This window comes from Salvia splendens, chromosome 14, assembly GCF_004379255.2.
Source record: "Salvia splendens isolate huo1 chromosome 14, SspV2, whole genome shotgun sequence".
NCBI classification, from domain to species: Eukaryota; Viridiplantae; Streptophyta; class Magnoliopsida; order Lamiales; family Lamiaceae; genus Salvia; species Salvia splendens.
In genome coordinates this window covers 11,707,660-11,721,003 of record NC_056045.1, presented here as the reverse complement: position 1 = coordinate 11,721,003, position 13,344 = coordinate 11,707,660, and the positions used below count along the sequence as shown (strand labels likewise).

The 13,344-nt window shown below is 39.7% G+C and overlaps 1 protein-coding gene across 1 annotated transcript; it reads left to right on the top strand.

Annotated features, from left to right (window-relative positions):
* Nucleotides 1–718: 718 nt before the first annotated feature.
* Nucleotides 719–1,950, top strand: LOC121764192 (protein FAR1-RELATED SEQUENCE 1-like). Its single transcript, XM_042160249.1, has 2 exons — nt 719–1,379; nt 1,613–1,950. Exons 1-2 carry the CDS (start codon nt 719–721, stop codon nt 1,948–1,950), a joined length of 999 nt encoding a protein of 332 aa, XP_042016183.1.
* Nucleotides 1,951–13,344: the final 11,394 nt, after the last annotated feature.

The window sequence follows — 13,344 nt, the reverse complement described above, 5'->3', positions numbered from 1 at the left end:
CAACAACTTGTATTGAAATGTCAATAACGCAAAATCAATTCTTATAATTAAAAAAGAACAAGTATTTTCTCTTAATTTTTTTATTTGAAACAAGTGTACGGTACATGTCAATAGCTTTCATATCAGATGTTAACAACTTATATAAAAATGTCAACAACTTGTCAATATCGAGTATATAAAAATATCAACATACCAGTATGTAATATATATCAAATGTTAATCAGTTCAACAACTTATATTAAAATGTCAACAACTTGTATAAAGTGTCAACAACTCAAAAACAATTCTTGCAATTAAAAACTAACAACTATTTTATCTTAATTTTTTTATTTGACACAAGTTCTGGTATCATGATCATAAAATACATGTCAATAGTCTACATATCAAATGTCAACAACTTATATATCAAATGTCAACGGCTTGTCAACAACTTGTATTTAGTGTCAACAACTCAAAAACAATTCTTGTAATTTAAAAAAAACAACTATTTTATCTTAATTTTTTTATTTAACACAAGTTCTGGCATAAGGATCATACAACACTTGTCAATAGCCTGCATTTCAAATGTCAACAACTTATAGTAAAATGTCAACAGCTTGTCAACAACTTGTATAAAGTGTCAACAACTCAAAAACAATTCTTGTAATTAAAAAATAACAACTATTTTATCTTAATTTTTTTATTTGACACAAGTTCTGACATCATGATCATACAATACATGTCAATAGCCTGCATACCAAATGTCAATAACTTATGGTTTAAGGACATGTTTGCTATTAGACATTTGTGGATCCCAGCCTACTTTAGAGATGTTCTTATGGGTTCTTTGGTGAGGACAACATCTTTTTCAGAATCTGAAAACAGTTTTTTTAAGAGGTACTCGAACCCGTTGTTTAATTTTGCTGACTTCACTCTTCAGTATAATAATGCCATTGATGCTCAAAGGAATCAAACTCAAAGGCTTGACTATTATGATTCTATAATCTATCCAAAATATGTCACTGATTTAGCATTTGAGAACCAATTGGCATCTGTATACACTGATAGGATGTTTAGAGTAGTAAAAGAATTAATTTCTGAGGCTGATAAGAGTTGTCGGATGATTAGCATGTCCACTTTGGAGAACATCGAGGTCTTTAAAGTTTCTGATGCTAGAAAGAATACCTTCACAGTTACACAAGATATAGAGGTTGAGTCATATGAGTGTGAGTGTAAACTATTTGTAAGGTGTGGTTATCTATGCAACCACCTTTTTTTCGTCCCTCGAAACAAAGATGTCAACAATATTCTAGAAAAATATGTTGGTAACCTGTGGCTGAAAAGTGAATTACTGAAGGCAGTTCATGGTCTCACGAGTGATGAAAGTGCGTCTGAAAAAGGTATGTGAACTATTTACTATATTTCAGTTTATTTGGCATATGTTGTATAGGCTGTTGACATATCTTATATAGGTTGTTGACATGGGTTTTTTTATCTGAAAAATGTATCTAACAAAAGACTCTTGTTTTGTATATTTCAGTTTTGTTGACATAAACTATATAGGTTGTTGACATGTTACATATTTACTGTTCACATAACTTATATAGACTATTGACATGTTATATGTTTGCAGGTTCTAACAAAGATGACAAACTACAGATTTGTAACAGGTGTCATGGACGTTACTTTTGTCTATATCAATGCACTTTTAGGAATAAAAATCATCTGATTGGTTTGGATAATGTGCTTGCGGGTATTGGTCCTCAAATTTTTACTAATGGCACTACTGGAGTTGGATCGTCGTCAGTTGATAAAAATGATCCAATCAAGAACATATATGGTGTTGTTGTACCTGCAGAAATAATTGCACATGCTCTAGATGTGGTTGGTACAAAGGGAGGTGCAAGTGACAAGAAAAGCAAGATTAAGTCGAGCATAAAGAAAGCAAGAAAAAACAAATTAACCCTATAGGCATTGTGGAAAGTGTCATAAAGTGATGATCATAATGCCAGAAGTTGTGGCAAAAAGAAGACATAATTTTTCTTTTTTAATAATCAAAGTTGTTTTTTAGTTGTTGACATATACTACAAGTTATTGACATTTTCTTATTGGTTGTTGATATTTGATTTTGCTCTCTATCGACATGTATTGTATGATCATCATGCCAGAACTTGTGGTAAAGAGGAAAAAAAGAAAAAAACACTTGTTCTTTTTTAATTATAAGATTTGTTTTTTGAGTTGTTGAAACTTTATACAAGTTGTTGACATGTTGTTGACATTTGATATGCAAGATATTGACATGTATTGTATGATCATGATGCCAGAACTTGTGTCAAATAAAAAAATTAAGATAAAATAGTTGTTTTTAAATTACAAGAATTGTTTTTGAGTTGTTGACACTATATACAAGTTGTTGACAAGCTGTTGACATTTGATATACAAGTTGTTGACATTTTGTTATAAGTTGTTGACATTTGATATGCAGGCTATTGACATGTGTTTTATGATCATGATGCCAGAACTTGTGTCAAATAAAAAAACTAAGATAAAATAGTTGTTAGTTTTTAATTGCAAGAATTGTTTTTGAGTTGTTGACACTTTATACAAGTTGTTGACAAACTGTTGACATTTTTCTATAAGTTGTTGACATTTGATATGCAGGCTATTGACATGTGTTGTATGATCATGATGCCAGAATAAAAAAAAATTAAGAAAAATAGTTGTTAGTTTTTAATTGCAAGAATTGTTTTTGAGTTGTTGACATTTTAATACAAGTTGTTGAACTGATTGACATTTGATATATACTACATACGACTATGTTGACATTTTAATATACAAGCTATTGACTGGTTGTTGACATTTTGCTATAAGTTGTTGACATTTGATGTGCAGGCTATTGACATGTATTGTATAATCATGATTCCAGAACTTGTGTCAAATAAAAAAAAATAAGAAAAAATAGTTGTTTTTTATAAATTACAATAATTGTTTTTGAGTTGTTGACACTTTATACAAGTCGTTGACATTTTATATACAAGCTATTGACCTGCTGTTGACATTTTGCTATAAGTTGTTGACATTTGATGTGCAGGCTATTGACAAGTTGTTGACATTTTTATATAAGTTGTTGACATTTGATATGAAAGCTATTGACATGTATTGTATGATCATGATACCAGAACTTGTTTTAAATAAAAAAATTAAGAGAAAATAGTTGTTCTTTTTTAATTATTAGAATTGTTTTTGCGTTGTTGACATTTCAATACAAGTTGTTGAACTGATTGATATTAGACATATATTACATACTACTAAGTTCAAAAGTCAGAAACCTCAAGCATATAGTATTTAAATAGTATACAATATCATCTCAATAATAAGTATACATTGTTTATAGCAACCACAGGTATATTATTATAATTATGTTAATACTAATGTATAAAATATAAATATGACTATGTCAACATCCATTTAAACAAGCATACACACACTATGTCAATAGCTATTGTATAAAATGTCAACACCCCTATGTCAATAGACATCCTCTAATGTCAACCGATTTATGTGAGAGTAGTTGGGAGAGAAGTTAATGACTTAACTCTGCTTTTGAGGAAGAGGGTTTTGTAATGAATTTGACACAACCTTTTTTCCGCCATTTTATTAGAGAATGACAATTTGATACGAGTAGTTGACATTTTAATACGAGTTATTGACATTTGATATTCTGGCTATTGATATGTGAATTATAAGTGTTATTTTTTAGTTGTTGACATTTCATACAGTTTATTGACATTTTGTTATTTGTTTTTAAATTTGATTTGCTGTCAATCGACATGTATTGTATGATCATAATGCATGAACATGTGCCAAAGAGGGAAAAAATGCATGTCAATTACTAGTGTATAGTGTCAACTCTATATGCAAGTCACTTAAATAACTAATACAAGTTATGTCAACTATAGTACATACTATGTCAACTAAACATACAAACCATGTCAACAAAAATTACAAGACATGTCAACTAGTGGACATACAATGTCAACTATATATAAGGCATATAAATAAATAATACTATTATGTCAACTATGCTACATATAGTGTCAACTGCACACACAAGCTATGTCAACTGTTGTACATACTTTTTCAACTACATATACAAACTATATCAACAACAATTACAACCTATATCAACTACACATACAACCTAATATAATCATGTTAACTGTTACCAATATATAATGAAAAATGTAAAACATACCAAAAGGAAGGGAAGTGGTCTTGCAAAAGCATTCTTCTCTGTTTTTAACTAGTTTTCCATTCCAAGCTTGAGAACAGACATTGTATACAAACACCAGTTGAAATTTCTCACATTGTCCAGATCTTCAATTATATGCCCAATCTTAGATTTGATCGTTCTACACGTTGATGTCTCAATCAAAGCTGATTCTAAAAGAACCATGAACATTCTCTTGAACTAGAATCCTCCTCCACCATCTGCATAAGCTCTTCAACAGTTTTATGGTTAACATTTCCTGGCTATCTCTCTCATGAAAGGTGCATGAGTTTTCCACTTATCTCTGTAGTAAATTATGTCACCTCTTGGAAAACCATACACTAGCTCGACATCCTCTTCACTGATATGAATTTTCTTCCCATTATAAAGCTTTAACTTGGACTTTTTTTCATCAAAACTCTTTAACAATGGGAACGCCAATCTGCTGGGAATTTAATCAATACTGAAATGTAGAACATTTTCAAAACCCAACTCCTTAAATTGGGCCTCATTCATTTGTGCATCTACAAGAAACTGAGGCTTTCTTTTCACTAGAAGCCTTTGAGATAAATTTTCAACACCCTCAGTATGTTCTTCATCTTCATTGTGCATCTTGATGATTTAGCGAATTTTTGATGGGAATAAATGCAAGTAATAAATGAAGATCACAACACTGAAAATTACGTGGTTCGATTTACTGAGGTAAATCTACGTCCACGGGAAGAATAGAGGGCAAATTTGTATTGCTTGATCTAGCTTACAGATTACAATACTGATTTGCTATATGAGATTCAGGATCTAGAGAACTTAACCCTGGTCTATCTGATCTAAGTTCTATTTATACATTCGAACTAAGATCGTGGTTTGCAGCCCTGGTAGGGGGGTTGATAACTGCTTAATACCACTAAATAGATTGTGGGTGTAATGGAGGTCGTGGAGATCCTGCATGGGTCCACTATTTCCTTGTTCGGTCGAATACTGAGACCGAACTGCTGAACTTTGCCGATCAGCTTTTGCCGATCTGAGAGTTGAGCTCGATTGGTCGGCTTTTACCGAGCTATAGGCTGTGACCGAACTCTTTGGTTGTGCCGAACTGATACTCTTTCTTGGGTTTTGGGCTGATGGGCCGTCACTGCTATTGGGCTCGCAATTATTGTTTAGTTGTTTAGTTCGTATCCCATCACCACCCCCCCGAAAAGCGAAGTGAATCACTTCGGCATTTTGGATAAGTGTAAGGGGGAGGCTGACGTCAGGGGACGTGCTCTGCACGTGTCTGCATTAAATGTGACAGCAAATCCGGCCAGAGAATCCAGAAAAAGTGGGATTTGAAACGGTGCGACGAATTTGAAACGCCTCTGCGAATCTGATAAATATTTCCTTTCTTCATCATTGGAACACTTTTGCGATTATTTCTTCTGCATTCTCTCTCTTTTTCGTAAAATTTTCTTCCGCTTCTTCAAGAATTTCTTCAGAGACTTTCGACCATCAAAGAGTAAGAATCATGTCTTCTTCTTCTGAAACTGTTTCTGAATCAGGTAGTGGTAGGAAGGGGGTAAGGGATCTTCTGGCCGGAAAAAGTCCGGGGAGAAGACGGTAGAATATTTTCACAGCATTTTGAGTAAGGATACTGTGATATCCTTACACAGAAAATATTTTCTTCTTGGGGGGTTAGTGGTGATTCCCGACGACACTCATAGGGCTAACTCGCCGCCGGAGGGTTATGCCACCGTTTACGAAGCCTTCTTAGAATGCGGGCTTCGTTTCCCTCTTCCCCCCGCCTTTGTAGAGCTTCTTGATTTTTTCCAACTTCCTTTAGGTCAGGTGACTCCAAATTCTTGGAGGCACTTATCGGCCTTTGCTGCCGAGCTGCGTAGACTAGAAAAGGATCTGTCTCTGAGGGCAATCCTTAATTTCTTTCAGTTTAAGAGAAAGGGATCCTGGTTTTACTTGATCCCTTTACAGCCCTTTAGAGCCTTCTGTAAAACCAAATGGCCGATGTGGAAAAATCGCTTCTTTTTTTACAATAGGACAGCGGCTCCGGACTTTTCCTGGAGAGGGCCGAAGTCCGTAATTCCTCATCCTCGGGTAGAACCGTTGGACGAGCTCGAGGGCGGGCTCAATAAGATTCCCATGATTAGGAAACAGTATTTGGAATCTGAGCTCGTCAAGGGTGACTTCGTGTTCGACTCCTCGTCTTCGGACGAAGAGACTGAGGGTGAGGATTTCTTTTTTATGCTTTACTGCTTTAGCGGCGAAAACTAACTTTGTTTTCTTGCTTTTTGGCAGTGAACATGCTAAGCAAGCTTGGTCGCAAATCCTCCGAATCAAAGGAGCCGGAGAAACAGAAAACCACCAGCTCGGCGTCTGATGCCGAGAAGAATCCGAAGAGGCAGAAGACCTCTTCGAGTCAGTCTTCGGATCCAAAAAAGCCGGGATCGACCCCCATCCAGGGGGGTTATGGATCAGGAGTGTTTACGGCCACTTCGGAACATATCTCTGAGCCCTTTTTATGGCCAAAGGACTTTGTAGAGGTGAATTTTCTTCTTGATTTTCTGGCTTTGCTTCTTTCCTATATTTTTTTTTGTGGCCCCTCTGTTGACTTTTTCCTTTTTCCATTTTCAGAGGAACAATATGCTCTGCAAACTCGTCACAGTTGAACTCTCTAAAGCGTCCAGCGATTATGATGAGATGCAGATGAATTTGAATGCTGCTCGTCACCAGGCCGAACAGGCTCGGGCAGACTTTGAGAGGGCAAGGGCCGCTATGATCTCGGCTCAGGATGAAGCCCAGCGTGCCAAAGACCAGCTCATCATCCAGAGAGAGCGGTCAAAACAGAGGGAGGCGGCTGCCGTGGTTGCTCAGGGGGAGGCTCTCCGTGTTTACACGGAGAAACTCTTTTTGAGCAATCAATTTTCGGCCCTTATCGGTGATCTGCTGAAATTGATGACCGATAATGTTGAGCAGGAACCCGAAGTCGTCTTGCCGCTGTATGGCCGAGAGATTGCAGCGCGTCTCCAGAGTCTGCCGCTCCTTGAGGAGCTTGCGTCTTCATCGGTCCTGCTTTCTGCTGAACGAGTCCGTAATTGCCGTGCTGACCGTGACGAGAACATGGAGGCCATCTTTGCCTCCTTGGGGCCTGTTTCACCCGCTTCAATTTTCAAAGAAGAGGGTGAGCAGGAAAATGAGGCCGGCAAGGAGACCGAGCAGAAGGATCAGCAGACCGGCGACGGGCACGCCGAGCAAGAGGTGCAGCAGATCGGCGATGGGGGCGCCGAGCAGGAGGGAGGGAGGAGGGAGGCCGAGGCTGAGACCGAGGTCGACAAGGAGAAAGAAGCTGAAACCCACAGGGAAGCCGGAGACGAAACTGGCGGAGTATGATTTCGTCTCCCTTCTCTTAGTTTAGTTTCTTTCTTTCTATTTGTAAAATGGCCTTAAAGCCCTCCTTGTGTAAATTTTTTCTTGTGAATGAAAAAAATTCTTCTTTCTACACTCGTGTCTTCCTTATAGCTTTTCTTAATCTCTTTTACTCCTATTGTGGTTTACTGCCTGCTCGGTAAACTGAAATGCCGAACTGACATAGCTGCTTCGTATTCTTAACTCTAAGGAGCTGGAGGTACTTCACTGGAAGCGGCTATACTCTTTGGCTTTAAATGAAGCTGAGAAAAAAGCTATAGATGACCAGATGAAGTATGATGAACTCTTGGCTCGTTTAGTGGAGCTGGAGTCCAACAATAAGGACTTAGAGTGCATAAAGAAAGATCTGGAGGCCGAGCTGAATACTGTCATCGCTGAGAGGACTGCATATGAAGATTTCATCTGCGGGCGCGGGGGAATGACTATATCTGAAGTTCAGAATCAAGTTGATGAACTGTGGGAGAAGCTTCATGTACTCCGGAAGAACAATGTGCTGGAGAGCTCGGCTTGCCAACAAGTTGTGAAATCATTGCGGCGCTTGGCTTCTCTGTACGACATCATTCTTTCCCGGCGTCCCTCAATCGAGAGATTCCTTAGCCGTTTCCCGCTAACAGATGCTCACACTCCAACTCAAACCTCTAATCCACTTACTCAAAATTCTACTCCAAATCAGCAACGGACTCAGGAGCAACCGGAAACGTCAAGACAAGAACGCCCTGAAGTTCGTAGAGGAGTTGTGAATATGAGTGAGCAAGATCAGCGAATGCTTCGTGAAGAGACTCTTCGCCGCCGAGGTGCTAGAACTTCCCGGACTCAGGGAAGAGGCGGTAGGTCGATCAGAGCATCTCGTCCACCTACTTATTCTTCAACTGCTCGGAACGCCCGAACTCAGCATCATGAGGATTTTTCGGATAGGTGGCTCAACTTTAGCAATCGTAGACAGTAGAATAGTCCTTTGTAATGGTGTAACGCATTCTCGTAGGGCAGCGGAATTGTATGCCCAACAAGACTTAGTAAATGAAATTTTTTCATTTCGCTTCTATCACTGCGTATTTACAGTTCAGCGATTTTTTATTTCATTTATTGTACTCGTCCTCGGTCTTATGAAGTAAACTCTTCTTTGACCGGACTTAGTTAGTGTCCTTATTTGGCGAGTTTTATCGCTTGGATTGGACTTTCCCTAGTTAACCGGAGTGGTTTTCGGCTTATTGCAGTTCGTTTCAGACGAATTGCTTGTTTCTTAAGCTGAATTGTGGAATCTTGTATCTTCCTTAGAAGCTTGGACTCACAATTGTCTTTAATACATGATCTAAAAAAAGGGGATCAGCCTTTAAGGAGCAATATACCTCAGTAACATTTATAAGAGACAAAACGCACATAGAGAGACAAATAAAAAGGACGAAAAAGATTTTAATCTTTTAAAAAACGACAAGTATAAAGAACAATAAAAATATGAAAGCACATAACCCTAGGACCGAACTAGACACAAGACTGACCGGACCTTGTCTCTTACAAATAGAACTTCTTGAGGTTGGAAATATGCCATGTTCGGGGTACTTGTTCTCCTGACATGTGAGTTAATTTATAAGACCCTTTTCCCAGGACTTCTGACACCCGATACGGACCTTCCCATGTGGGTTCAAGTTTGTCCAGCTTTTCTGCTCGGCTTACTTCATTGTTTCTCAATACGAGATCTCCCACTTGAAACTGCAGCTTTTTCACCCTTTGGTTATAATACCGGGTTACTTGCTCCTTGTACTTGGCTTCTTTTATGAAGGCCAATTCTCTTCTTTCTTCGGCAAGATCTAGTTCGGCTCTCAGTCCGTCGTCATTCAGTTCTGTTGAGAAATTAAGGGTTCGGGGGCTGGGTATGCCGATCTCAACCGGAATTACGGCTTCAGTGCCGTACACTAGACTGTACGGAGTTTCACCGTTGGAGGTTTTTGGTGTAGTTCGGTAAGACCATAGGACTTGAGGAAGATTTTCTACCCATTGTCCTTTGGCTTGTTCTAACCGAGTTTTTAATCCTTTCACCAAAGTACGGTTTGTTACTTCCGTTTGTCCGTTTGCTTGTGGGTGAGAGACTGAAGTGAACCGCTGTTGAATATTCAACTCTTGGCACCAATTCTTGAATGCTTTGTCAGTAAACTGAGTCCCATTATCTGAAATGAGGATATGGGGTATGCCAAATCGGCAAACTATGTTCTTCCAGACAAAATCTAATGCCTTTGAGCTTGTTATCGTAGCTAATGGTTCAGCCTCCACCCACTTTGTGAAGTAATCCACGGCAACGATCAAGAATTTCATTTGCCGGGGAGCTTGTGGTAGTGGTCCTACTATGTCTATGCCCCATTGCATAAAAGGCCAAGGGCTTTGCATAGCACATAGATCAGTCTGCGGCGTCCTTGGGATATTTGCATGGATTTGGCATTTCGTACATTTCATAACTAGCTGTACTGCTTCTTGTACCAAAGTTGGCCAATAATATCCCCATCTCAGAACTTTTTTAGCTAATGCTCTAGCTCCGATGTGGCTACCGCAAGATCCTTCATGAACTTCTCTAAGGATGTAATCCGTCTCTTCTGGTCCTACACATCGCAATAACGGTTGAAGGTAGGACTTTCTATATAGGACTCCTTCATGAAGTTCATACCGACGTGCTCGGCATGTGATTTTCCTTGCTTCTCTCTTATCCTCGGGCAGTTGTCCTTGATCTAGATACTTTAATATTGGCGTCATCCAGTTTGGTGAACTGGTTACTGAGTGTACTTCAGCTTCATCAATGCTTCTGTGCGGTAATTCCTCCACCTTTGAGCTCGGATATGAGGCCAACTTACTTAAAGTATCTGCTCGGCTATTTCCCGCTCTGGGAATGCGGATTATCCGAAAATAAGAGAAATTTCGGCTAATACTTTGCGCTTTGTCCAAGTATTTTTTCATCCTTTCACCACGGGCTTCACTTGTACCCAGCATGTGATTCACTATGACTTGTGAATCACAATGAATTTTGTGATATTTGACAAGTAGACGTTGCGCTAACTAAAGTCCGGCAAGAAGGGCTTCGTATTCGGCTTCGTTATTAGTGGTTGGGAATAAGAACCGAAGTGAATAAGTTACTTCGTGTCCGTCGGGAGCGATAAGTAGAATACCAGCTCCACTTCCTGTCTTATTCGAAGCTCCATCTACGAATCCAATCCAACAGTCCGGCGGCTCTACTTCGGGTTTCTGGGGCTGTGTTAGTTCATCATTGGTAGGATTTTTCTGTTCGGCAATAATAGGGATTGCCTGATCGAACTTTGCCTCTACAAGAAAATCTGCCAAGGCTTGTCCCTTGATGGCTTTCCGAGGTAGATATTCTATTGAATGTTCTCCCAACTCTATGGCCCACTTGGCAATTCTGCCTGATGCTTCTGGCTTAGTCAAAACTTGCCGAAGTGGAAGATCGGTTAAGACGCATACTTTGTGAGCATAGAAATATGGCCGCAGTCTCCTTGCTGCATTTACTAATGCCAGAGCAATTTTTTCCAGAGGTTGATACCTTGTTTCGGGACCTCTTAATGCTCGGCTTGTAAAGTAGATAGGACGCTGTTTTAGGCCTTCTTCTCGTACAAGCACCGCGCTAATGGTTTGATCTGATGCTGCTAAATATAAGAATATCACTTCGGCATCTGTTGGAGCAGAGAGAATAGGAAGTTCGGTTAAATAACTTTTGAGTTCGTCAAAAGCCTTTTTCTGTTCGGCTCCCCACTCAAACTTTGGTGCCTTCTTCAAAACATTGAAGAACGGCATTTGCTTTTCGGCTGCTTGGGAAAGGAATCTATTCAGTGCGGCTAGACATCCAGTTAGCCTTTGCACATCATGTATGGACTTCGGCATTGCCATGTTCTGAACAACTTGAACCTTTAGGGGATTTGCCTTGAGTCCTTCCTTTGAAACCCAACAACCCAGAAATTTTCCCGAATCTACCAAAAAGGTACATTTTTGGGGATTGAGTTTGAGGTTGGCTTTTTTGAGCACGTCGAGAGTGGATTTGAGATTGTTTTCGTACTCCGAAGTGCTTCTGCTTTTAACAACTATGTCGTCAACATATACTTCAACCTCTTTTCCGATCAGGTGCCGAAATAGCTTATCTACCATCCTTTGATATGTGGCTCCGGCATTCTTTAAACCAAATGGCATCTTTTTATAAGCAAAAATACCGAAGTCAGTAATGAAAGCCGTTTTTGAAGCATCATTCTCATCCATTAAAACTTGGTGGTATCCTTTATACAAATCAAGAAAACAGAAAATTTCGAAGCCTATCAGAGCTTTTACTTTTTTATCTATGTTGGGAAGGGGGTAGCAATCTTTAGGACAGTGCTTATTTAGATCCGTAAAATCTATGCACATCCGCCATCCTCCTTCTTTTTTCTTGATCATTACAGGATTGGCCACCCAAGAAGGATATTTTACTTCAAATAATACATCCGCTTTCAGTAATTGGCGGACTTCGTCATGGATGACTTGATTTCTTTCTGCCGCAAAGAGTCTTTGCTTCTGTTTTATAGGCCGGACTGAAGGATCAATATTTAACCGATGTGTAATTACCTCGGGAGACACTCCAGTCATGTCCAACGGAGACCACGCAAAGACATCTTTGTACTCTTTGAGGAGCTGGATGGTCTTTTCCCGGAGTAGAGGTGTTCCCGCGAAACCGATCTTGACCGTTCTGGATGGATCATCTTCGTATAACTGAACTTTCATCGAGTTCGGCTCCGGTGTGACTTCGTTCATTTCGCCTGCCTCTGACTCCGGCTGCTGTGATTGCTATGCTTGATGGTGCCGATCTGATTGTTCGGCACTTTTAAGCGCAATCTGCAAACATTCTTTTGCTCTCTTTTGATCACCTCGGATGACTGCTATCCCTCCTTTAGTGGGGATCTTGATTGTGAGGTGATAAGTAGAGCAAATGGCCCGAACTGTGTTGAGCCAGTCTCTTCCCAGTATAATGTTATACGGGGATCGAGCTTTTACCACAAAAAACTCGATCACCGTACTGGAGCTAGTAGGCGCTCTTCCTACCGTAATCGGAAGGCTGATAATACCTTCAGGGCGGGTGTCCTCCTGGGCGAAACTTTTCAGAGGAAGTGGGGCCGGACTGAGCCGAGCTGGATCCACTTCCAGTTTATCAAAACATTCTTTAAAAAGAATGCTAACCGACGCTCCTGTATCCACAAACACTCTGTGGATCAGTTTGTTTGCCACTCCAGCTTGAATGACAATAGCGTCTTGATGAGGAGAAATGGCCGGGACGGGATCTGCATCTGAAAATGTAATTACTTCCTCCTTCTTCAGCCTTTTATGTGTTGGCTCCTCTCGATTGAAGCCTCTGCGCTCTGATTTTAGAGACGATTTAGTCTTCCCGGCTGGGAGAGCGTCAATAGTCTGGATTACTCCATCATATTGCGGCTCGTCATCGTCTTCGGGATCCTGTTGCCTTTTAGGATCCTGAGGAGCGCAGTTCGCACTTCTCTGTTTCTTATTCTTTTTCGGCGGCTTGCTTCGGTATTTTTTTAACGTCCCTGCTTTCACAAGAACATCAATATCTGCTGCCAAATTTCGGCACTCCTCGGTATCGTGACCGTGGTCTTGATGGAAGGAGCAATATTTATCCTGACTTCGGCGCGTGGCCGATTTCGTCA

Excerpts from the sequence above, each read along its gene's own strand:
- LOC121764192 (XM_042160249.1), top strand. The coding sequence starts at position 719 with ATGTCAATAGCCTGCATACCAAATGTCAATAACTTATGGTTTAAGGAC. Across the intron at positions 1,380-1,612 it reads TGAAAGTGCGTCTGAAAAAG|GTTCTAACAAAGATGACAAA; the intron begins GTATGTGAACTA and ends ATATGTTTGCAG.